This window comes from Drosophila rhopaloa, unplaced genomic scaffold (assembly GCF_018152115.1).
Source record: "Drosophila rhopaloa isolate 14029-0021.01 unplaced genomic scaffold, ASM1815211v1 contig_203, whole genome shotgun sequence".
Classification (NCBI taxonomy): Eukaryota; Metazoa; Arthropoda; class Insecta; order Diptera; family Drosophilidae; genus Drosophila; species Drosophila rhopaloa.
Window position 1 is genome coordinate 2,392,478 of NW_025335088.1, and position 27,182 is coordinate 2,419,659.

The 27,182-nt window shown below is 37.5% G+C and overlaps 1 protein-coding gene across 4 annotated transcripts in view; it reads right to left on the reverse strand.

The window, feature by feature from the left end:
- The window catches only part of LOC108039193 (zinc finger protein 2), a 68,063-nt gene that overhangs the window by 17,145 nt on the left and 23,736 nt on the right, over positions 1-27,182 (reverse strand). For all 4 annotated transcript variants that reach the window (XM_044460628.1, XM_044460626.1, XM_044460627.1 and 1 more), the window contains 4 exons: positions 25,201-25,250; positions 9,622-11,259; positions 7,591-7,772; positions 5,108-6,730 (listed from right to left, as the gene is read on the reverse strand). In XM_044460628.1, coding sequence (XP_044316563.1) covers positions 5,108-6,730; positions 7,591-7,772; positions 9,622-11,228 — 3,412 coding nt within the window. In that variant the 5' untranslated portion in view covers positions 11,229-11,259; positions 25,201-25,250. The remainder of the gene's footprint in view (positions 1-5,107; positions 6,731-7,590; positions 7,773-9,621; positions 11,260-25,200; positions 25,251-27,182) is intronic.

Below are 27,182 nucleotides of genomic sequence, written 5' to 3' on the forward strand. Positions count from 1 at the left end.
GATTCATGTCAATAGCTTATATACTGCGCGAAATATCTTAAAAATCATTAAATTTTAACTGATTTTACCCTATTGTTCCTATGGGAGCTATATGATATAGACGTCCGATCGCCAAGCGCTTTTACCCTGATCAAGGTATGCATAAAAAAATAAGATTTGAAAAGATTTATGTTAATAGCTTTTACACTGCGCGAAATATCTTCCATTCTTGCAAGTTATATCCGATTGTTCCTATGGGAGCTATAGGATATAGACATCCGATCGGGGCGGTTTTCAAACTTGAATTCCGTACACATGTTTTAGGACGACTGTGAAAGTTTCAGATCGCTAGCTTTTAAACTGAGCTCGCAAACGGTATTGAAACAGGGGGACAGACGGACATGGCTATATCGACTCCCCTATTGATCCTGATCAAGAATATATATACTTTATAGGGTCGAAAACGTCTCCTTCACTGCGTTACAAACTTCTGACCAAAATTATAATACCCTCTGCAAGGGTATAAAAAAAAACTCAACGTAGTTACCTCTAGAAACATCTTAACTAATAAATAATTATGCCCGTTACTCGTAGAGTAAAAGGGTATATTGTATTCGTGCAAAAGTATGTAACAGCTAGAAGGAAGCGTTTCCGACCCTATAAAGTATATATATTCTTGTTCAGGATCACTAGCCGAGTCGATCTAGCCATGTCCGTCTGTCCGTCTCTCCGTCTGTCCGTCTGTCTGTCCGTCTGTCTGTCTGTCTGTCTGTCCGTATGAACGCTGAGATCTCGGAAACTATAAAAGCTAGAAGATTGGCATTTTGCATGTAGATTTTATGAGTTCCTACGCAGCGCAAGTTTGTTTCAAAAAGGTGCCACGCCCCCTTTAACGCCCACAATCGCTTATATACGATTTTAAAAATTTAAATATTTCGGAAAAGTAAAAATGCACTTTTATTGTGTTTATCAATACCTCTCGAAATGTATTTTTCAAATCGGACCATTCGCTAAAAAGTTATGCGTGATCAAAGTTTCTATCTCCATCTCCCTCGCACTCCCTTTACCTGAGTAACGGGTATCTGATAGTCGGGGCACCCGACTATAGCGTTCTCTCTTGTTTTGATATGTATTTGTTTTGTCAATACCTATCGATTGGCCAAACAAAAGTTTGCCACGCCCACTCTAACGCCCAAAAACCCATTAAACGCGCCTAGCGCCTACCTTTCCGCCTTTCATAGCGCCATCTAACATCTAACTTTGGAACAGGTGGCCAAGGTGCTCAACAGAGTCAATGTTAATTCTCGATAAGGATTTCTATTAAAGGAAATTGCGATGGTTTTCATTTGTCAATACCGAACTACATATATCCCAAGAACTATGCAAATCAAATCAAGTTAGCCAAATTGGAGGTCTGAGTCAAACAATGGCGTATGTGTGTATGTATGTAAGCATTGCACTCAAAGGACAAAAGCTGCCTGCGCTAAAACAGCGCTGGTGCTGATGCTCGTGCTGTAAAGCTGCCAGCTCTAAGAGATTGCCGAATTCAAATTGATAATTTTAACTGAGTAACGGGTATCTAATAGTCAAGGCACTCGACTATAGCGTTCTCACTTGTTATACCCTTGCAGAGGGTATTATAATTTTGGTCAAAAGTGTGCAACGCAGTGAAGGAGACATCTCCGACCCTATAAAGTATATATATTCTTGATCAGGATCACCTCCTGAGTTGATATAGTCTGTCTGTTTCTACGCGAACTAGTCTCTCAGTTTTAAAGATATCGAATTCAAACTTTGCACACACCCTTCTTTTCTTTGCACGCAGTATATAAGTCGGAACGGCCGGGATCGGCCGACTATATCCTATAGCTGACATATAACTGATTGATCGGAAATGGCATAACTCTGCTTTTTGTTAAGTTAGGAAGTTGGGACTTTCTATGGGTTTTATATTTGGCCAATTATTCCGACCTACCAAATTTCATAAGGATCGGCCGACTATATCTTATAGCTGCCATATAACTGATTGATCCGAAATGCCATAACTTTGGTGTTTGTTAAGTTAGAAAGTTGGGATTTTCTATGGGTTTTATTTTTGCCCAATCAATCCGACATATCAAATTTCATAAGGATCGGCCGACTATATCATATAGCTGCCATATAACTGATTGATCGGAAATTAAATAACTTTGGTGTTTTTGTAAAGTTAGAAAGTTGGAATTTCCTATGGGTTTTATTTTTGGCCAATTAATCCGACCTACCAAATTTCATATGGATCGGCCGACTATATCCTGTAGCTGCCATATACATAACTGAACGATTGGAAACGCCATAACTTTGGTGTTTTTAAAGTTAGGAAGGTGGGATTTTTTATGAGTATTAAGAATGCATCATATGAATAATTTTGGAGAATATAATTTGCAGAATATTCTGCAAGGGTATTTCAACTTCGGCTCCGCCCGAAGTTAGCTTTCCTTTCTTGTTATACCCTTGCAGAGGGTATTATAATTTCAGTCAAAAGTTTGCAACGCAGTGAAGGAGACATTTCCGACCCTATAAACTATATATATTCTTGATCAGCATCACCAGGAGAGTCGATCTAGCCATGTCCGTCTGTCCGTCCGTCTGTCCGTCTGTCCGTCCGTTTCTACGCAAACTAGTCCCTCAGTTTTAAAGCTATCTGCTCGAAACTTTCCCAAAAGTTGTCTTTCTATTGCAGGTAGTATATAAGTCGGAACGAGCCGGATCGGGCGACTATATCATATAGCTGCCATATAACTGAACGATCGGAAAAGCCATAACTTTGGTGTTTTTATACCCTTGCAGAGGGTATTATAATTTCAGTCAAAAGTTTGCAACGCGGTGAAGGAGACATTTCCGACCCTATAAAGTATATATATTCTTGATCAGCATCACCAGGAGAGTCGATCTAGCCATGTCCGTCTGTCCGTCCGTCTGTCAGTCTGTCCGTCTGTCCGTCCGTTTCTACGCAAACTAGTCCCTCAGTTTTAAAGCTATCTGCTCAAAACTTTCCCAAAAGCTGTCTTTCTATTGCAGGTAGTATATAAGTCGGAACGAGCCGGATCGGGCGACTATATCATATAGCTGCCATATAACTGAACGATCGGAAAAGCCATAACTTTGGTGTTTGTAAAGTTAAGAAGTTGGGATTTTCTATGGGTTTTATTTTTGGCCAATCAATCCGACATACCAAATTTCATAAGGATCGGCCGACTATATCTTATAGCTGCCATATAACTGAACGATTGGAAATGCCATAACTTTGGTGTTTTTAAAAATAGGAAGTTGGGATTTTTTATGAGTATTAAGAATGCATCATATGAATAATTTTGGAGAATATAATTTACAGAGTATTCTGCAAGGGTATATCAACTTCGGCTCCGCCCGAAGTTAGCTTTCCTTTCTTGTTTTTTTTTTAATTTTTATACCCTTGCAGAGGGTATTATAATTTTGGTCAAAAGTGTGCAACGCAGTGAAGGAGACATCTCCGACCATATAAAGTATATATATTCTTGATCAGGATCATTTCCTGAGTTGATATAGCCATGTTCGTCTGTCCGTCTGTCCGTCTGTCCGTCCGTCCGTCTGTCCGTCTGTCCGTCTGTCTGTCCGTCTGTCTGTTTCTACGCAAACTAGTCTCTCAGTGTTAAAGCTATCGAGTTCAAACTTTGCACACACCCTTCTTTCCTTTGCACGCAGTATATATGTCGGAACGGCCGGGATCGGCTGACTATATCCTATAGCTGCCATATAACTGATTGATCGGAAATAACATAACTTTGGTGTTTGTAAAGTTAGGAAGCTGGGATTTCCTATGGGTTTTATATTTGGTCAATCAATCCGACCTACCAAATTTCATAAGGATCGGCCGACTATATCCTTTAGCTGCCATATAACTGATTAATCGGAAATGTCATAACTTTGGTGTTTGTTAAGTTAGGAAGTTGGGATTTTCTATGGGCTTTATTTTTGGCCAATCAATCCGACCTATCAAATTTCATAAGGATCGGCCGACTATATTCTATAGCTGCCATATAACTGAACGATTGGAAATGCCATAACTTTGGTGTTTTTAAAGTTAGGAAGTTGGGATTTTTGATGAGTATTAAGAATGCATCATATGAATAATTTTGGAGAATATAATTTACAGAGTATTCTGCAAGGGTATATCAACTTCGGCTCCGCCCGAAGTTAGCTTTCATTTCTTGTTTCTGATGATCCAGTAACGAGTTATGCTGAGAACGGCTCATTTATTTATTTTTTTCGATGAAAATTTGTGAAAACTGTTCTGCCATTGTGGACGTACAGTTCTATGCGGTTTATTCGCTATTGCAAAAGTTATTGGGTTTAAACTTTGCAAATTATATTTTATTAAATTATTTTTGAGTATATTAAAAAATCTTGCTGATCGGGGAACTTATTCTAGCTGCCTTAAATTTATAAAATTTGATAAATATTGATTTTTTTCGAAGAATTATTCGAATTTAATTTTCTTTTGCACCCAAGCGTTTTAGTGTCACTTCGAATCCACCCTTTGAATTCAGTATCCCGTACAGCTTTCAATCTTAATATATTAAAATATATTTATATAATATATATTTAAAAATTTGGCTTGCCGAAGTTAGGTTTTTTTTTCTTTATTTTTATGTTTCCGATCGTTCCAATAGGAGCTATGTATATGATATAGTCGTCCAATCCGGCCAGTTGACTGCAATAGGAAAAAGACTTTTGGAAAAGTCTCATCCATATAGCTTTACGAGGACGAACGGACAGACGGACAGGGCTAGATCGACTTTACTAGTGAAGCTTATCAAGAATATATATATAATATTTTATAGGGTCGGAAATGTCTCCTTCACTGCATTGCAAACTTTTGAGTGAAATTAAAAAACCATCTGCAAGGGTATAAAATAAAAAATATATACTTTGATTTTAAATTATTCTAGTCGATTAATTTGATTATAAAGATAGAAATTAAGTCAAAAAGCTGCGAAACCAGATCACTTTTAGGAGCTGTGGCAGGTAAGACGTGGCTTAAAGTATTCTGCTGTTGTTTAATTATCAGGTAGATCGTTCTCAAAAACTATTAGAAATAATTAAAACATACCTTCGTTGTCCAAAATCCATTCCGTCACTTTAAATACCTCGTTTAGTGCGGGTATTTCTTGGTTTTCACTTCGACGCTGCAAACATATAAATTGTTCGACTTGCATGTGTCTCATACCTTTCACATGCAGAACCATTTCATGCAGGTTTTTAGCGGTAAAGTTGCACAGCTGACAGAGGAGCAGTTTTTTAGTCGACTGCGATTGCAATTGCTGATCTTCATCCGGACAGGAGAATTGAGGATCATCTTCGGCCGTGCCCGGAGCCTTCTTGTGCATTTGACTTTGCTGAACAATGTACAGGAGGTGCTGGAATATCATACGCATCGTGTCGTGTCGCATATGCTGTGTGTGAAGCGACAGCTTTTGAATAGAATTGGTATGAAAGTCGCAGCAGTTGCACTTTAGTTGCACCATATTTGCGGCCAGCTGTTGTTGATACTGCAGCTTATACTCATTGCGGAGGCCGCCCTCTCTGATGTGGTTGATAAAGTTAAGTTTCTGCAGATGCTTGTCTGTCTTGCTGTGCAGTTGGAAATTGGCCTTGAGATTCGTTTTGTAATTACATAACCGGCATATATAGTTATTATTGTGAATAACCATTATTTCGTTGGAGGCGCTGGAGGATTGCCGTGATCGATCTACTAGCAAATGTTGGTTGAGATCGTCCAAGTTGTTTGTACTGAAGCAATCGCAGATTAGACAACTATAGAACGCTGAGGGCCACTTGTCCGTTTTCGTCAGTGGATGAGCATCGCCAGATAAATCTCCTGGTACATCATTGGCGTGGTTCATTCCCATTGGCATTCCCAAGCCGATGCCAACTCCTGCTCCATGACTAATCTTCAATGGCTTTGGGGAGAAGGAAAACTGATCCGGAGTGCTTACAGGTGAAGATGAGGGTGACAATTTGGTATTAGCTGATTGCTGTTGTTGTTGCTGTTGGTGAAGGAGCTGGATCATAAGAGCCTGGTTATAAGCCAGATCAGCTAACGCAACCTCGGGCATGAAGCTCCCAGAGCTGTGTCCTGAAGCACTACCGCTAGCGCCTTGTTGCTGTAAAAAGTTGAAAGCCTGGATGTGTTTGATGTTGTTCTGTAGAACAGCCATATTGTGGGTATGCTTCTCACTAGTCATGTGAATGCGCAGGTTGCGGGCTACGGAGGTCTCATAGCTGCAGATGTCACAGCGAAATGATGGCTTTGGCTTTACGCTGGCGCTGCTGACACTACTTCCAGCATTGGCATTGGAGTTACATACTCCCGTGCCCGCAGATGCTGCGTTTCCGCCCAGTGGCGCGTTACCGCCAACGTTGCTAGATCCGCCGCACCCAGCGCCGCTGGTGGCACTGCCCGTTCCACTGTTAGATGGGCCCGCAGTAGCTCCTTGATGAGCTGGAGATGAGCTCGACAGAAGCAATTTGCTAGTCGCCGCGGCAGCAGCCGCAGCAGCTACTATATTTTGGGAACTATTAAGCTCCTGCATATTGTTCAGATGCTTATCCGACTGCATGTGAATGGAAAGATTACCCTTGGTGGTCGTAGAGTAGTTACAGATTTCACAGCGGTACGGCTTATAACCGCAGGAGTAGGATTCCCCCCGAGCCAGCCGAGGATGCTGCTGTCCTGTGCCACAAGAAAAAATGGGAATAAAAAGATCACAATATTTAAAGTGATCTTTTTCAATTTATTTTAAAACTTAATTCTACCTTAAGCTTGTAAAATGTACATATACCCAATCGTGTTTATAAATAAGTTTGAACAGTAATTAGATATCAAATTACTGTTGTAGGATGATTTCAATGTCAAAACTTTTTTTTAAATACTCAAACTCAATTATATACGCTTCACTGAATATTAAAATATTAACGTGTAATTCATAAAAAGAAAAAAGGGAGGTACGTGACTATAAATCGAGATAATATTACTCTATCATAAAATAGCTGCAAAATTTAATTTAAGGATTGTACTCAAGTATACCAATATTTAATATACTATTATGTTATGGCGGTAAAAAAATAAATTTGCTTTGAATAGTTTCCGTTTTCGTAAAGTAGCATAGTCATTAACGGTATTTGCAAATACATTTGAAGTTTAATAATTCGCATATCACAGTGTAATATGACCGCAAATATAATTAGAAAATTGAAACATTAAAATCATTGTACAAATATAACTCCAACTATAACTCGACGGGCATGGCTTCATCCATTTGACTAGTGTTACTGGTTAATTATTAATAGATTTAATAAAATGCCGGTACCCAATAAATTTAATCTTAAAGACATGCAGTTGCCCAATAACTTCAAAAAGTCTATGTTATATAAATTAAAAATAAATAAATTTCTAGAAGCTTTAAAGAAACTAGAACTATAATTTACACCGTATTCCCGAAAATTGTTTTTAACTACAATTAAAATATTAAATAAAATATTAATATTTTTGTTTATTTCTATTTTGTGGTCTATAGTTAACCGACTAAGTACCTGCAAGGCAATAACCACAGGCACTCTCCCCATCAGGATGCTTCTCCCGCATGTGGATTTCCAGTGTCTCCTGGTATTTATAATGCCAATTACATTGCGGACATTTAAGAGTTTTGCAAGAGTTGCGAGTAGACATTTGCACGCCGCTATTTAATCGAGCTGAGTTTAGAAGCATTTCACATCTGTGGAGAAAAAACAAGAAACGTAATAAGAAAATCCTTGTTAAACAACGGCAGGTAAAAAAAATTTGTAAGAAGTAATATCCATAAAGCCTTGAAAGTCGTGCTGATTCAATTCATTTAGATTACAATTTATTTACTTCAAATATTTATTTCTAGATGTTATGTACTTGATCAATTTAAATATCAACCGAGTTTAGAATGCGGGGAAGGCACCTTAAACCGTTTCCACATTCATTAGTGTGTCACCGGACCAAACAAAGTCAGGGCAAAATTTTAATGATACCGAACCCACAGTAGCTTGCCTCGACGCAGCGACACCATTAAATTGTGACAATTGGGGACCGGACAGACTGTCAGTAACATTTATTAAGTGAAATCAGCGCAATTGGTTTAATTTTTGTTGGCTGAGCCGCCATCATATTGTTACCCTCCTGCCATATTAAACTCTCCCTTCAGATCATAGCTACATAACAAAGCTTTCCCAACAAACTGTTAATTTAAAGATACAGGCATATAAATTACATAAGCATGGGATCGGAGACGAAAATTACCATGGAACTTATTAATAATAACTCCTCGAATAGATCGTCGCTATTAAATTAAACTAACAAAATGTATCCCATTTATTAAAGCATAAAGGTACTGGCTTTTTACACCATTACTAGTATTATAATTTTGTTCAACTGTTTTCAGCGCAGAGAAGTAGATTTTCCGACTCTATATAATTTTAATCATTATAATAAAAATATGTATGTCCGCATGTCTTTTTTAGTGCATTTTAATAGCTCAGATATAAGGACTTAAATCATTCACAATCGAATTTTATGCGCAGGCAAAAATGATCAATTCGTAGTTAACCAAAGCTTAGAATCTTTTCGTTAACTCCATTCTCTCTCAAGATGGTTTTTTTTTGTTCGCATATTTTTATTTTATTTATTTATTCGGCTTGCCAAGGCTAGCTTTCTTTTAGTTTTACTTTATGTAGATTCAAATAGACATATCTTTAAGCTCTATAGGTAATAATGACATTTATATTTTTAAAAAATATTATTTAATTCATATTCTTCTTTTCGAAAGCAGACTAACTTCAGAAATTGTCAGTTACTTTTGCACTCTTCACTCTGTCTTCCTTCAGCAACAATTTCCTTTTTTCGATATTTTGAGAAAACTTCGATTTCAAAAATGTATATTTAAAATATAAATATATTATATAATACTGAAAAACAACCAAATTTATAATTATGTTCAAAATTGAAACTAAATTACATTTATTCTTAGCTGTTCTGCACATTCCTAATATGTGTTCACAAATTTTTATGTATGGTTTACTGCTGTTCATCTTTTTAAAAGAAACTAGGAAGCGGTTTTTCTTGTCGACTGGGAGTTGGGAGCAAACCTCATTATTCAAGCGTAATGCAATCAGTGGGATTTAACTAACTGGAGTGGTTTCCAACCAAATCCCAATCGTCATTTGCGTTTAAATGAACAGCCAGTGAGGAGCTTGGCCTGTGGGCACAATTCATATATCTATGGCGTTACTGTTGCTGCCCTAATGACTTATTGTTCGACAGTGGCATGAAGTTTCCAGTTCCAGTCGAAAGTTCAAGCAGCCTTAATAATTACGCATATTAGGACAGTATGTACAACACGTAATCGCAACCCCTTCCACCAGATCAATATTTTGCACCCTGTCCTATTCTCATTCTGTGACAGGCAACCCTTCACCAATCAAGCAAATAAACCGCCTTGGGCAAGACCTATGTCTGATTAACCACCGAAAAAAATACCCATCCCCATCTAGCCGGAAACCTGAAATGCTACTCATACTGTGCTCAAAGTAACTGCTTACCGCGCACAGTCCACTCCTTGGGGTCGACCATTGATGTGCTCGGAACAGGCGCCGATTGTAAAGCTGGAAGTGGCGTTCGACGCATTTCCCACGCTGGCCACCGATGAGGCACTGGGTGATATTGCAAGGCCAGCACTGTTGCCGCAAGGAGATCGATGTGGGATCTGTTGGGGCTGGGACTGAACTTGAAGCTGGGGCAAAGACTGGGAGAGATGCTGATGCGAAAAACACGGCGACTTTGACTGCTGCTGGATGTCGAGGAGCTCGCAGGTTTTGCAGTCCACACCATTGAGGTCGGGATGATCAGGACATTTGCTGGGAAATAGTGAGCTCTGCTGCTGATGTTGCTGAAGTTGCTGCTGGAGGAACTCTGTGATCAGTTTAACCCGGTCGTCATTCGATTCATTGGCGGCCAGCGCTGCTAGAGATGCATGGAAGGAACTAACTTGAGCAGGGTATATGCTGCCAGCCGCACCATGCTGCAGTTGCAAAAAATCTGGGCAGGGCACATCCGAATCATTTGTTTGGGGTGATGCGGACATAGAGCCTATTTTCATTTCGATTTCTGATGAAGACGAGGATGGCGGCTCTACTACTTGGTTAAAATTGGTTAACTTATTGATACTTATATTATCAGTACTGGGCAATGAGACCTCTCCGGATGCGTATGCCGATGTAGGTGAACTGGTTGAGGATACTTTTGATAGGTTATTAGTCTTTGCTGTTGCTGAGTTTAAGGAACCAAGTTTCACAGTGGATTTTACTGCTACTTTAGGCGATGATAATGGGAGATATGCACTAGGTGCTGCCATTTTACTACTACTAGTGTCCTGATCAGTTTCAAGCTCTTGCTCATGGCCCTGGTCCAGGACTCGGACCTGTTCAGTCTCCTGCTTTTGTTCGGGTTCCAGTTTAGACTCATTGCTGAAAACTGGCTGCGGAGACGAAGACAGACTAGCGCCAATGCCAACAGGTGTTATTTGAATCTTCTCGGCGTCATCGGTGGCAGCGCTGGTGGTATTATTATCCAAAGGTTGTAGAAATGATATCTGCGGCTTTTCATCCATATTTCGCTGAATAATGGCACTGGAATACTCGCGATTAAGTAGCTGCTGATCGAGCTCTTCCAGGTTGAGTCTGTGTTCAGTGTTTGCATGCAAGCTAAAAGACTTAACGTTGCCAAAGGACAACTTGCATATAAAACACATTAAAATTGGTTTTTGGATTTTGAATGCTCTAATTTGATCCTGGCAGGTTGAGTTTGCATCTTGCGCGGACACCACACGAAAGGAATGAATTTTTGGACTCAATTTGTAGGATGCTCCTTTCAAGGCTTCGACACAAGGACCAGCATCCAAATCAGTTCGTTCCTGCTCCTGTTCCTCGTTTTGCTCTTGATGATGTTGATGCAGACGCTCTTTTTCTTTTTCCTCCTGCCCAAGATCTTTGACCTTTGAGATTTTTTTTGAAGTCGAAGTTAAGGCATAAAAACTTTGGGCAGACGCCGATCCACTTCCATTGGCATTGTCTGCGTCGATAATAATGGCGCTGCCATCGAGATTGTAAACTATTTTGCCGTTAAAAGATTCCACATCAGTACTGGACATTGGAGAGCCGTCGTCATTACCATTATTGGAGCTGAAAATGAATTTTAAAATACAGTTTTAAATTAATTTAGTCAGCAGCTTTATTAAAACCGAACCCGTTAAATCCCCTTCCACTCCAAAAAATTTAAAAATTCAACTTTCATAATCATTAATTTAAGTTTTCTTAAAGTGAAAAAGAAAGGAAAGTTAACTTCGGGCGGAGCCGAAGTTGATATACCCTTGCAGAATATTCTTTAAATTATATTCTCCAAAATTATTCATATGATGCATTCCTAATACTCATAAAAAATCCCAACTTCCTAAATTTAAAAACACCAAAGTTATATGGCAGCTATAGGATATAGTCGCCCAAACCTTATGAAATTTGTTAGGTCGGATTGATTGGCCATAAATAAAACCAACAGAAATTCCCAACTTCCTAACTTTAAAAGCACCAAAGGTATGGCATTTTCGATCGTTCAGTTTTATGGCAGCTATAGGATATAGTCGGACGATCCCGGCCGGGTTTTGTTCGGCAAAAAAAAAAAACGATCCCGGCCGTTCCGGGTGTGCAACGTTTCAATTCGATATCTTTAAAACTGACAGACTAGTTCGCGTATAAACAGACAGACAGACGGACAAGCTTTTATCAACTCAGGACGCGATCCTGATCAAGAATATATTTACTTTAAGGGTCGCATCTCCTTCACTGCGTTGCACACTTTTGACCAAAATTATAATACCCTCTGCAAGGGTATAAAAAACCAAACAAAATTCTTGGTGTAGCTTTGCAATCTCTCAATGATATGAAACAATATTGGTAAGCAATCAAGCCGAAGTTTATATACCCTTGCAGTTATTACAAAACGACTACATTACTCAAAACAATGAAGCTATGACGATTTTGCGCAGCATTTGGCCAACCTTTCTATGGCAGCTTTATGATATTATTGTCCGATTTCCATTTAAATCAAACCGTAATTCCAAAATATTTAAATATTGCAAAATCTCAAAGAACAATAAACAACAAACAACAAAGTTTTAATTTTTTTAAATTTTTTTTCGATTGTTCCTATGGGAGCTATTTGATATAGTCGTCTACCTGCAATAGAAAGACAACTTTTGGGAAAGTTTCAAGCAGATAGCTTTAAAACTGAGGGACTAGTTTGCGTAGAAACGGACAGACGGACGGACAGACGGACATGGCTAGATCGACTTTCCTGGTGATACGGACTGAAAATATATAAATAAATGTCTCCTTCACTACGTTGCAAACTAAAATTATAAAACCCTCTGCAAAAGTATAAGGAGGTCAGCAATTTAAAAATCGTGCAAAGATTATGCAAAGAGAAACAATATTATAAATCATTATTTGTTATACAGAAATAATAATTTTAAGCAATTTCAAAATTATGGTTTCCATAAAAAAACAAGAGAGAACGTTATAGTCGGGTGCCCCGACTATCAGATACCCGTTACTCAGGTAAAGGGAGTGCGAGGGAGATGGAGATAGAAACTTTGATCATAACTTTTTAACGAATGGTCCGATTTGAAAAATTTCTTCTACATTTCGATTGATAAATACAATAAAACTGCATTTTTACTTTTCCGAAATATTTAAATTTTTAAAATCGTATCTAAGCGATTGTGGGCGTTAAAGGGGGCACCAGTTTAAAACAAACTTGCGCTGCGTAGGAACTTCTAAAATCTACATTCAAAATGTCAATCTTCTAGCTTTTATAGTTTCCGAGATCTCAGCGTTCATACGGACAGACAGACGGACAGACGGACAGACAGACGGACAGACGGACATGGCTAGATCGACTCGGCTAGTGATCCTGATCAAGAATATATATACTTTATAGGGTCGGAAACGCTTCCTTCTAGCTGTTACATACTTTTGCACGAATACAATATACCCTTTTACTCTACGAGTAACGGGTATAATAATCGGACGATTCTATCATATAGCTGTCATAGGAACGATTGTTTTATAGCTTGCTTTGATTCTTAAATATCAAAATATTATAATTTTTGAATAAACAAGAAAGGAAAGCTAACTTCGGGCGGAGCCGAAGTTGATATACCCTTGCAGAATATTATGTATATTATATTCTCCAAAATTATTAATATGATGCATTCTTAACACTCATAAAAAATCCCAAATTCCTAACTTTAAAAAGACCATAGTTATGGCATTTCCAACCGTTCAGTTATATGGCAGCTATAGGATATAGTCGGCCGATCCTTATGAAGTTTGGTAGGTCGGATTGATTGGCTAAAAATAAAACCCATAGAAAATCCCAACTTCCTAACTTTACAAACACCAAAGTTATGGCATTTCCGATCAATCAGTTATATGGCAGCTATAGGATATAGTCGGCCGATCCCGGCCGTTCCGACATATATACTGCGTGCAAAGGAAAGAAGGGTGTGTGCAAAGTTTCAATTCGATAGCTTTAAAACTGAGAGACTAGTTTGCGTAGAAACAGACAGACGGACAGACAGACGGACAGACAGGCGGACAGACGGACATGGCTATATCAACTCAGGAGGTGATCCTGATCAAGAATATATATACTTTATAGGGTCGGAAATGTCTCCTTCACTGCGTTGCACACTTTTGACCAAAATTATAATACCCTCTGCAAGGGTATAAAAAGCAATGCAAAGCTGTTTTATGCAGAATCTGATGCATACATTAGGCATCTTTTTCAAACTACGGTCAAATATCGCTAGCTATGTCTTCCTGGCCGATCATCACATACATTCAAATCCCTGTACTATATAGTTATTATTGGACTGATTTCTAAACGGTTTTGTCAATGGCATCGACCCACTTGGATTAGCGCCGATAGTTAGATTTAACTGGCTGTTAAAACTGCAATGTGATAAGTCAATACTACAAGCGCTATACTTTATTATTATTATCATCATTTGAATGTGTCCCGATTCAACAACGCTCCAGAGCCGTGCGTATGGATGCTGCCCCTGCAGCAGGGGCAAGACACTATTCACTTGGTGACAGCCAAGTCAAAAGTGGCCTAGACAAAACAAGAAAGGAAAGCTAACTTCGGGCGGAGCCGAAGTTGATATGCCCTTGCAGAATACTCTGTAAATTATATTCTCCATATAATGCATTCTGAATACTCATAACAAATCCCAACTTCCTAACATTAAAAACACCAAAGTTATGGCATTTCCAATTGTTCAGTTATATGGCAGCTATAGGATATAATCGGCCGATCCTTATGAAATTTGGTCGGTCAGATTGATTGGCCAAATATAAAACTCATAGAAAATTCCAAATTCCTAACTTTACAAACACCAAAGTGATGGCATTTCCGATCAATCAGTTATATGGCAGCTATAGGATATAGTCGGCCGATCCCGGCCGTTCCGACATATATACTGCGTGGAAAGGAAAGAAGGGTGTATGCAAAGTTTCAATTTGATAGCTTTAAAACTGAGAGACTAGTTTGCGTAGAAACAGACAGACGGACAGACGGACATGGCTATATCAACTCAGGATGTGATCCTGATCAAGAATATATATACTTTATAGGGTCGGTGATGTCTCCTTCACTGCGTTGCACACTTTTGACCAAAATTATAATACCTTCTGCAAGGGTATAATAATATAATAATATTATAATAATATAATAATATAATAATAAAAGAAGGGTGTATGCAAAGTTTCAATTTGATAGCTTTAAAACTGAGAGACTAGTTTGCGTAGAAACAGACAGACGGACAGACGGACATGGCTATATCAACTCAGGAGGTGATCCTGATCAAGAATATATATACTTTATAGGGTCGGAGATGAGACATTCTTGATCAGGATCACCTCCTGAGTTGATATAGCCATGTCCGTCTGTCCGTCTGTCTGTCCGTCTGTCTGTTTCTAAGCAAACTTGTCTCTCAGTTTTAAAGCTATCGAATTGAAACTTTGCACACACCCTTCTTTCCTTTGCACGCAGTATATATGTCGGAACGGCCGGGATCGGCCGACTATATCCTATAGCTGCCATATAACTGATTGATCGGAAATGCCATATCTTTGGTGTTTGTAAAGTTAGAATGTTGGGATTTTCTAAGGGTTTTATATTTGGCTAATCAATCCGACATGCCGAATTTCATAAGGATCGGCCGACTATATCCTATAGCTGCCATATAACTGAACGATTGGAAATGTCATAACTTTGGTGTTTTTAAAGTTAGGAAGTTAGGATTTTTTATGAGTATTAAGAATGCATCATATGAATAATTTTGGAGAATATAATTTACAGAGTATTCTGCAAGGGTATATCAACTTCGGCTCCGCCCGAAGTTAGCTTTCCTTTCTTGTTTTTTAGATTACATTGTCTTGGAAGAAATATCCTTTTAGAACCTAAATATTCTACTATTCTAAAGGAGCTCATTATTGAAAGCGAGAAGCAATTGTCTTTGCCTGCAACAATACTTTTAAAACAAGAAAGGAAGCAAGCTTCGGCAAGCCATCGTTTATATACCCTTGCAGTTATTACAAAACAACTACATTTCGATTTCTATGCCTATATTACTAAAAACAATCGATTTTGCATTGCATTTTGCCATCGTTTCTATGGCAGCTTTATGAAATTGTGGTCCGAATTTAATTTAATTAAACTGTAATTCCAATATTTAAATATTACCAAATCCAAAAGACCATTAAAAACAACAAAGTTTCTGATTGTTTCTATGGGAGCTTATGATATAGTCGCCCGATCCGGCTCGGTCCAAAATATATATTACCTGCAAGAGAAAGACAACTTTTGGGAAAGTTTCAAGCAGATAGTTTTAAAACTGAGGGACTAGTTTGCGTAGAAACGGACGGACAGTCGGACGAACGGACATGGCTAGATCGACTCTCCTGTGGATGCTGATCAAGAATATCGATACTTCATAGGGTCGGAAATGTCACCTTCACCGAGTTGCAAACTTTTGACTGAAATTATAATACCCTCTGCAAGGGTACTAAAATTTTCACTTGCCGAGATTTGCTTCTGTTTTCGATATTATATAACTTTTTAACTTCTCTAAAATATTTTTTAATTCGTTTCAGAAATGATTTTAATTTTACAAAAATGTTTACTTTATATTGTTTTTCACTAATTGTTGTGTTTTTGACTTACAAGAAAACATATTACCTGTTTTGGTTCAATTAAATATCTTGCTAAGCCAAGAAATCTTTTTATACCCTTGCAGAGGGTATTATAATTTTTGTCAAAAGTGTGCAACGCAGTGAAGGAGACATCTCCGACCCTATAAAGTATATATATTCTTGATCAGGATCACATCCTGAGTTGATATAGCCATGTCCGTCTGTCCGTCTGCCCGTCTGTCTGTTTCTACGCAAACTAGTCTCTCAGTTTTAAAGCTATCGAATTGAAACTTTGCACACACCCTTCTTTCCTTTGCACGCAGTATATAAGTCGGAACGGCCGGGATCGGCCGACTATATCCTATAGCTGCCATATAACTGATTGATCGGAAATGCCATAACTTTGGTGTTTGTAAAGTTAGGAAGTTGGGATTTTATATGGGTGTTATATTTGGCCAATCAATCCGACCTACCAAATTTCACAAGGATCGGCCGACTATATCCTATAGCTGCCATATAACTGATTGATCGGAAATGCCATAACTTTGGTGTTTGTAAAGTTAGGAAGCTGGGATTTTCTATGGGTTTTATATTTGGCCAATCAATCCGACCTACCAAATATCATAAGGATCGGCCGACTATATCCTATAGCCGCCATATATCTGATTGATCGGAAATGCCATAACTTTGGTGTTTGTTAAGTTAGGAAGTTGGGATTTTCTATGAGTTTTATTTTTGGCCAATCAATCCGACCTATTAAATTTCATAAGGATCGGCCGACTATATCCTATAGCTGCCATATAACTGAACGATTGGAAATGCCATAACTTTGGTGTTTTTAAAGTTAGGAAGTTGGGATTTTTTATGAGTATTAAGAATGCATCTTATGAATAATTTTGGAGAATATAATGTACATAATATTCTGCAAGGGTATATCAGCTTCGGCTCCGCCCGAAGTTAGCTTTCCTTTCTTGTTTTAATTTTAACCGCTCTGCGCCGGGAGGTGGTGGTGTCCCGTCACAGCTTATACGCATACTTTACAAAATTATTGCCTCGTTTGGAATGGTGTAGGCACAAATAGAAAAGTTCACTGCCTTATGGCTTTGCACAAAACAAAGGAAGTCAAGGTTTTCCTGCAGTCATCCCCACTCCCCGATCCGCAACCGCCCCTTCTTTGATTCGTTCGGACTATTCGCGCGTGCCTTTTGCTGTATGTCTTTATTTCTCTGGAGTTGTCGTTATCTGTTTTTCATATTCCTCAACTGGTTTCACTCAGTCGCCTTTGCAGGCTTTTTCTTATGCTTATGTAGCCAGTACACCCACATACAAATTCCGTGATATATCAGCCACCACCATCGAGTGGCATGCGGGCCCGGTGGTGATTCGTTTTGATTTTGCCTGCGAGACTATAGACTTTTGTTCTGACTGTGGTTTTGGCTGTGCTCCCAGTGGAGGTTACAGTTGAGTTGGTATGCAAACAACTCTTGACGTACTATGAAACCAGGACCAAAGTCAGGTCCAAGCTTAGCCTGAGCTGCGCGTTTTTAATGCACCTTTAGCCTATAGAATCATTTTCTGTTCTTTCTTCTTAGGAATGCCATTGCCTTGGTGGCAAAGGCGATTGCTGAAACCAACCTATTTTTGCCATTGAAGACTCTGTGGATAACTTTGAATTATTTATGTTGGACTATTGGGCGAGCTTCATTTTAATTTACTTCAGCGATCCCAACAAACCACTACTATTTCATTTAAAGACGCTTCCGCTTTTTTAACAGTTCTGCTCAGCGAGGGCATTGCATAATTTGAAACAAAATTGCGCTGTGCGTCACAGTGTGGTGAATGACCCCGAAAGCGAAAATTAAGTAATCCGACCTTAAAATAAATATTTTAAAATTTTATTTACTATAGGTCGAAAAAGTTTACTTTTGCACTTTCCCTTAGTCTGTTTTTCAATGCTGTACTTTATTGCAATTATCTGCAAAACAAGAAAGGTAGGCTAACTTCGGGCGGAGACGAAGTTGATATACCCTTGCAGAATATTCTGTAAATTATGTTCTCCGAAACTATTCATATGATGCATTCTTAATACTCATAAAAAATCCGAACTTCCTAACTTTAAAAACACCAAAGTTATGGCATTTCCAATCGTTCAGATATATATTTCAGCTGTAGGATATAGTCGGCGGATCCTTATGAAATTTGGTAGGTCGGATTGATTGGCCAAAAACAAAACCCATAGAAAATCTCAACTGGTTTGCGTAAAAACGGACGGACATGGCTAGATCGACTCTCCTGGTGATGCTGATTAAGAATATATATACTTTATAGGGTCGGAAATGTCTCCTTAACTGCGTTGCAAACTTTTAACTGGAATTACCCTCTGCAAGGGTATAAACATCGGAAGTTAAGTTGTATTAAAATTTTTAAGTTTAAGTTTCATTTCTAAAAACATTGGTTTTTATAAAAAAAAATTTTAACTAAGTCGATCTTCCCATGTCCGTTTGCACATCGAGATCTTGGAAACTAGCAAGAGATTTGTGATTAAGCATGCAGATCCTGGTTATCCCTTCGCCACTCCCACGTTAACGTCGACTAATCACAAAACTCCTTAACTGCGTTGCAAACTTTTAACTGGAATTACCCTCTGCAAGGGTATAAACATCGGAAGTTAAGTTGTATTAAAATTTTTAAGTTTAAGTTTCATTTGTAAAAACATTGGTTTTTATAAAAAAAAATTTTAACTAAGTCGATCTTCCCATGTCCGTTTGCACATCGAGATCTTGGAAACTAGCAAGAGATTTGTGATTAAATATGCAGATCCTGGTTATCCCTACGCCACTCCCACGTTAACGTCGACTAATCACAAAACTCAATACGTGTATCAAAAATAAACTATAGACAGTTCTAAAGTATTCGTATTAATTCAATACTTAATAATATAACGCCTATAATTTGTAGTTTGAGTCCAAAATTTTGATATGTGGTGTTATTTTAAGGGGCTATATACCTTTTTTTGTCGAAAAAATAGGAAAGATTGGATTTTTTTTATGTATGTAACTATTGTTTTTATTAAATGAATGATTATATTTTCTGAAAGTTTAGATTTTTGACAATGTTTATGCAAAAAATTTTGAAAAAATATTTGATAGTTTTTAAGTTGTGGCTGTTTCCCTTAAACGCCTTTTTTTAAAGAGCCTTGCGGTGATAATTCCCCAGGACAAACGGGTCAACTGATACCGAAAAAATAAATATATTTCATTAGTTTAAAGTAGTATCCTTTACTTGAACGAACGTTTAAAAAATTTTTTTTTTTTGCATACGGGAACGTTTTATGCAAAAAATGACGTTTTTGGACGCTTAAATTCTTACAAAACTATCTATTTAGTCGAAATAAAAATTTTTATATGAAACAAACGATCGTCAAGTACTAATAAAATTCATTACGAACATTTTAAAAAAAAATTTGAAGATAATCGGTTCTGTAGTTTTTCGCCAATCCATATCAACGCAAAGTCATTTTTCAAAAAACACCATTTCGAGATATTCGCGTTTAAAGTTTCAAGTTTGGGTTTGGGCGGGGACGAGGCGCGCGACTAGGAGCGCTGTAACTTTTTTTCTACTGCTCAAATCTCTATACAAATTTGGGAAAAAGTTCTCAAGAAGTTGTATTAATACCACATACAAACAAGAGAGAACGATATAGTCGGGTGCCCCGACTATCAGATACCCGTTACTCAGGTATAAGGAGTGCGAGGGAGATGGAGATAGAAACTTTGATCACGCATAACTTTTTAACGAATGGTCCGATTTGAAAAATTTCTTCTACATTTCGATAGGTATTGATAAACACAACAAAACTGCATTTTTACTTTTCCGAAATATTTAAATTTTTAAAATCGTATATTAGCGATTGTGGGCGTTTAAGGGGGCGTGACACCTTTTTAAAACAAACTTGCGCTGCGTAGGAACTCCTAGAATCTGCATACAAAATGCCAATCTTCTAGCTTTTATAGTTTCCGAGATCTCAGCGTTCATACGGACGGACAGACAGACGGACAGACAGACGGACAGACAGACGGACAGACAGACGGACAGACGGACATGGCTATATCGACTCGGCTAGTGACCCTGATCAAGAATATATATACTTTATAGGGTCGGAAACGCTTCCTTCTAGCTGTTACATACTTTTGCACGAATACAATATACCCTTTTACTCTACGAGTAACGGGTATAATAAGGTTTTAGTTAGTTTTAGAAAAAACTACGGGTATTACACAATAATTACAATAAAACAAGAAAGGAAAGCTAACTTCGGGCGGAGCCGAAGTTGAAATACCCTTGCGGAATATTCTGCAAATTATATTCTCCAAAATTATTCATATGATGCATTCTTAATACTCATAAAAAATCCCACCTTCCTAACTTTAAAAACACCAAAGTTATGGCATTATGGAAATTTGGTAGGTCGGATTAATTGGCCAAAAATAAAACCCATAGGAAATTCCAACTTTCTAACTTTACAAACACCAAAGTTATTTAATTTCCGATCAATCAATTATATGGCAGCTATAGGATATAGTCGGCCGATCCTTATGAAATTTGATATGTCGGATTGATTGGGCAAAAATAAAACCCATAGAAAATCCCAACTTTCTAACTTAACAAACACCAAAGTTATGGCATTTCGGATCAATCCGTTATATGGCAGCTATAAGATATAGTCGGCCGATCCTTATGAAATTTGGTAGGTCGGATTAATTGGCCAAATTTAAAACCCATAGAAAGTCCCAACTTCCTAACTTAACAAACAGCAGAGTTATGCCATTTCCGATCAATCAGTTATATGGCAGCTATAGGATATAGTCGGCCGATCCCGGCCGTTCCGACTTATATACTGCGTGCAAAGAAAAGAAGGGTGTGTGCAAAGTTTGAATTCGATATCTTTAAAACTGAGAGACTAGTTCGCGTAGAAACAGACAGACGGACAGACAGACGGACATGGCTATATCAACTCAGGAGGTGATCCTGATCAAGAATATATATACTTTATAGGGTTGGAGATGTCTCCTTCACTGCGTTGCACACTTTTGACCAAAATTATAATACCCTCTGCAAGGGTATAATTAAATCAAAATTAAACTCAGTAGTAGTAATGGTGATGTTGACCACATGTTATAAACGACAGAGTGTAGTCGTTTAAATTCTAAAGCCTAGCACTCAGATCGAGCGAGAGGCAAACAGCTGGCGTTCAGTTTTCGTCAACGTTTTTTACCTCGGTCCTCAGATCGACGAAAAAAATACCAGAAAATTGCATAGCGTTGCCAGTCTGTGGAAATGAACTTTGGGTGAACCCTAGCGAAAAGATTAAAGCCTAGTATCCAGATCGACAAACGATTACGCTAGCGTAAAAACTTTAATCTTTCCAGTGTTACCAAAAATTTGAGAGTTCATCATATTTAAGCGTGCTACGGTCGTACTGTCAATCAGCTGGGTTTGTTGACAAGCAGTTAAAATTCAAATAACATTAATACTATCTGGAGTGCCTCTTGTCAGAGCAAAATGTTTTTTAGGTCCAGAATGTACGAAAAAACACAATAAAAGTGCAGCTATGAACTTTAAATTAGCAAATAATTATCAGTAAATTAAAAAAAAACAACTGTTAAATTTAAATTTTATTGTTTTTTAATTTCTTTGTACAGCGGCAGACTTGTCTTGCCAAGTTATTTGATAATATCTTTTAAAGGCTCTTTCCCGCAAATACGATATTTGAATTTTAACTGCTTGTCAACACACCCAGCTGATTGACAGTACGACCGTAGCACGCTTAAATCTGATGAACTCTCGAAATTTTGGTCACACTGGAAAGATTAAAGTTTTTACGCTAGCGTAATCGTTTGTCGATCTCGATACTAGGCTTTATATACTACCTGCTATAGAAAGACAACTTTTGGGAAAGTTTCATGCAGATAGCTTTAAAACTGAGGGACTAGTTTGCGTAGAAACCGACGGACGGACAGACGGACGGACATTGATCGACTCTTCTAGTGATGCTGATCAAGAATAGATATACTTTAAAGGGTCGTAAATGCGTTGCAAACTTTTGACTAAAATTATAATATCATCTGCAAGGGTATAAATATATATACAGCAAATGTTGTATAGACAACTTTTAGCAGTCGATAGCTATCACAAAATCAGCTATTCTATGCTCGATGTACAACATAAAATAGATATCGGTATATCATTTAAGTTAAATTCCTTTTACGTTAACTATTAATTTAATTTTCTTTAAGGTACGGTTTATTTTAAGCACTTATAGACATCCACATACATGTTTAAACATAAACATATTAATGATTTCATGCCCTTTATGGCATTTGCATGCAGGAGCGATTTATTGGTTTAAGTATTTACGAGTGTACGAACAATTGCTGTAGTTCATGCACACTAACTTCAAATAACATGTGTTAGTGCTGTGTTTACCGGTGTGCAATTGCACGCACACACAATATTTAAGTTGTCATCAGAGCCAGAGTTACCATTAAATAGGTATAATGCACTTGGGAAAACGCATTTCAGATAATTGTCCAGTCGAGCTGAGCTCGGTAATTACTCGGTTAACATTGTTTGTGTTCTATTTTACCTTTTGTTGTCATCGCAGTAATTTTAAGTTCTCCGACATGCCGCACGAAATGCTTAATAAGCAATAACCCGTGTAAATATATTCTAGTTTTATATGTATACCTACTATGTTGCGTACAGTCTTTAACGGAAATAGAGTTCCTCAAATGAATTTATTTCAGAAAACTGTGTCGCCTTAATAATACAACGATTTTATATTTTCTTTTATAAGACAAAATTAAATATTTGCCCTATCATAGCAAGAAACTGAGCAGACAAAACTGTAGAAAAGAAGTGCTCTGCACCACTACGAACCTAATGATTGCAAAAGCCGTATGGGCTGGAGAGTAGTCAGGGAAGGTACAATCACCAAGTACAATACACAATCGGTATGTCTGTGATTGTGTTCAGTTTTTTTTTTACTAAGAAATCGTCTTTTGTTCTCAGAGATCCAGCATAAAAAGTTGCGAATATAAAACAAAAGTGTCATTTGCCGAGGGTCTGGAGGTACCAGACGATGTCCGAGGTTGCGCTTGCATTGTTATTCCCCTTTGTCGTTGGCTTGGTTTGTGTTGATTCGTTTTTAGGAGTATTTATTCATGTATGTGTATATATATGTGGCAATTTGATTCCGCCAGAGCCCCACAATCATTCATTTCGGTAAGATCAATGAATCGATACGATATACCTGGGGAGGCACAGAATCGCGACAAAAAAGAAACCAGGAGGCGAAAGCTAAGCGGTATGAGTTCCCGGGTTCGAGACGAGATCACAAAGTTTCAGTTGATGAACTGTTTTTTAAATTTACGAAAGGAGTATAGAAAAACACCAATAAATTTACTTTTTAGCCTTCATTAAAATTGACGCCGATTGTTTTCGCCGCATGAATATGTTAATTGCAAGCTTACCAGACATACAAAACATCAAACATTTTAACAAGGTAACAACTGGAGACAAAATAGGGCTAAAGTCCGTTCATCGCCCATTATTAATTTGTATATAATAGGTTATCGTGTTGCTAAGAAATTAGCTAGTAGTTTCGTTTTAAAAAATCGACCAGAATATGTCTTAAAAGATTTAAAATTTAAAATGATGTTTTCATTAAAATTAATGTCGAACTCGAAACATCCAAAGATTATATCCCTTGCAGCTATTATACAATTTAAAAATTCTATAAAACTACTATATATTTTTGTGCGTATATGTTTTAAAACGTTAAATTAATGTAGATTTTGCGAAAACCTTAATAGCTCGGGGTATATGCCTATTTGCTGAAAAACAAAAAGTTATCATATTTTCATATAATATGATCAAAAAACTATTGACTGAAATTATAATACTGTTTGCAAAGGTATTAAACTTAAGGAAAGAAAGAAAATTTAACACAGGAATAGGTTAATATTATTAATATTTATATATATAAAAAATAAATATACAAAAATGATTAATATTATTAAAACCTTAAAGCATTCGAAACTATCAAGTCAACTTAAAATTTAATAAGATGCCTTTCAGTTTAAACAAAATAAGGTTGTATAGCCAATGTCGGCTAACAATTTGAATCCATGAATTCATAAATAACAATGAACAGCAGCAAGCAGGATGAAAACGAGGATTTCCACGGGGATAAGGATTTTGACTCAAAGACCCAGTAAGGGCATCTGAGAAGAAGTAAAACAGCAATAATAAAACGAATTTATGCACTGAAAACACACACACGCATAAATACAATATCAAAAGGGGACAAAAACAAAGATGAAGAAAAATGTATTGTATTTTATTAAAGGAATTGTTTTCTTTGCCTCATTTTTCTCAGAACAAAGTGATGTACGAGCTCCATAGGCCAAAACACAATACGGATCTTGTGAGACGAGACTGGTACGGGAGTCGAAATTGGATTGGGGATTGTGATTCGGGCTGGTTGGAACAGAAAGAAAAGACAGGACGGGTCGAGCTGTTAAGCCGTTAAATCGAGACGACAGTGTTTGGGTGAGCACTATTTAACTGTGTGACAATCTGAACGTGAGTTTGGAGACCAGCAGCGCAACTGTCGACCATATAAAAAAAGAATTCAAGAAAGTAAAAATAAAATAACAATGAAGAACAACATTTTTAGATGAATAATATTTCCTCAAAATTATCCATTTAGAAAATATGAATATGATTTGATTTTTTAAATTCGAATTTGCGAATTGTCCACAATAATAATAATATTGATGTGAATTAATAGACAGTGTAACTTACCAATTTATTCAGTGGATGGCATGGTCACTCCCTAACAGAATTGAAGTTTTCTGAAAAAGAGTACTTATTTTAGTATGCAACTAACATTAGTTTTTAACCGGATATGTAATATCCAAGGTGTTATTGATCTTATCTTATTAAAAATATATGCCCGGTTGTGATCATTTTTAACATGCTTAATGTGTTAATAAGACAGCATTATCCATTAATTTTTATACCCTTGCAGAAGGTATTATAATTTTGGTCAAAAGTGTGCAACGCAGTGAAGGAGACTTCTCCGACCCTATAAAGTATATATATTTTTGATCAGGATGCATTATATGAATAATTTTGGAGAATATAATTTACAGAATATTCTGCAAGGGTATATTAATTTCGGCTCCGCCCGAAGTTGGCTTTCCTTTCTTGTTAAAGCGTATAATAGTGTTAAATATTTTCAAGGAATCTAGTGTATCCTTGCACTCTGAGTACAGGTAAAAAAATATCAATAGGCCGGATAATGATCAAGTCTAACAACTCATCATTTTTAATCGCCCATACATCGTCGAGTCTGTTCATCGTGTCTATCATGTCTAGGTAAGAAGATTAAAACACTACCAAAAACTTGAATTTCTTCTTGATTACCGAATTGTAGTCTATCCAGCCAGTAATTAATTATTGTGGGCACGTAATTGGCCTTTTTTAAATGATCACAATACCTATCAGAATAAATTCGCCAAAATAAATACCAAACCAAACATCAACTGGCCCACCATGCCGCATATGATCTCATGTTTATATGCGCAAGAGCAGAAGGAACTTAAAGCAGCACAATCTAAAGTTCAATGCCCAAAAAATATCGATGCATATGTATAAGTGGTGGAGGTAACACAAAAGGTGTTGAACTATTTCGAATTCAGAGAGCATCACTGCTAAGTTTTCGTCCAATTGGAAAAACACGGGTAGGGTAAAGGCAGCGCACGTACTTTGTGGTGACACCCATCGTGACAAACGAACATTTCATAGCAGTTTCACCAAGTCTAAAATTCGTTCTCAAACACCAGACACGTACTTTAGGTATGTAAACTAAGCAAATTATTTCAGTTACATTTTAATAACTTTAGGATATACATCGCCTACGCTATAAAGTAAGCGTTTTCTATTGTATGTAATATAATAAACTAATAAAGTACCCAAAAAAGAATGAATTAAATTTCATTTTAAACTGTCTTTGATGTACTAATAAAGTTTAATTATACCCGTTACTCGTAGAGTAAAAGGGTATATTGTATTCGTGCAAAAGTATGTAACAGCTAGAAGGAAGCGTTTCCGACCCTATAAAGTATATATATTCTTGATCAGGGTCACTAGCCGAGTCGATATAGCCATGTCCGTCTGTCCGTCTGTCTGTCCGTATGAACGCTGAGATCTCGGAAACAATAAAAGCTAGAAGATTGGCATTTTGCATGCAGATTCTAGGAGTTCCTACGCAGCGCAAGTTTGTTTCGAAAAGGTGCCACGCCCCCTTTAACGCCCACAATCGCTTATATACGATTTTAAAAATTTAAATATTTCGGAAGAGTAAAAATGCAGTTTTATTGTGTTTATCAATACCTATCGAAATGTAAAAGAAATTTTTCAAATCGGACCATTCGTTAAAAAGTTATGCGTGATCAAAGTTTCTATCTCCATCTCCCTCGCACTCCCTTTACCTGAGTAACGGGTATCTGATAGTCGGGGCATCCGACTATAGCGTTCTCTCTTGTTATACCCTTGCAGAGGGTATTACAATTTTGGTCAAAAGTGTGCAACGCAGTGAAGGAGACATCTCCGACCCTATAAAGTATATATATTCTTGATCAGGATCACCTCCTGAGTTGATATAGCCATGTCCGTCTGTCCGTCTGTCCGTCTGTCTGTCCGTCTGTCTGTCCGTCTGTCTGTTTCTACGCGAACTAGTCTCTCAGTTTTAAAGATATCGAATTGAAACTTTGCGCACACCC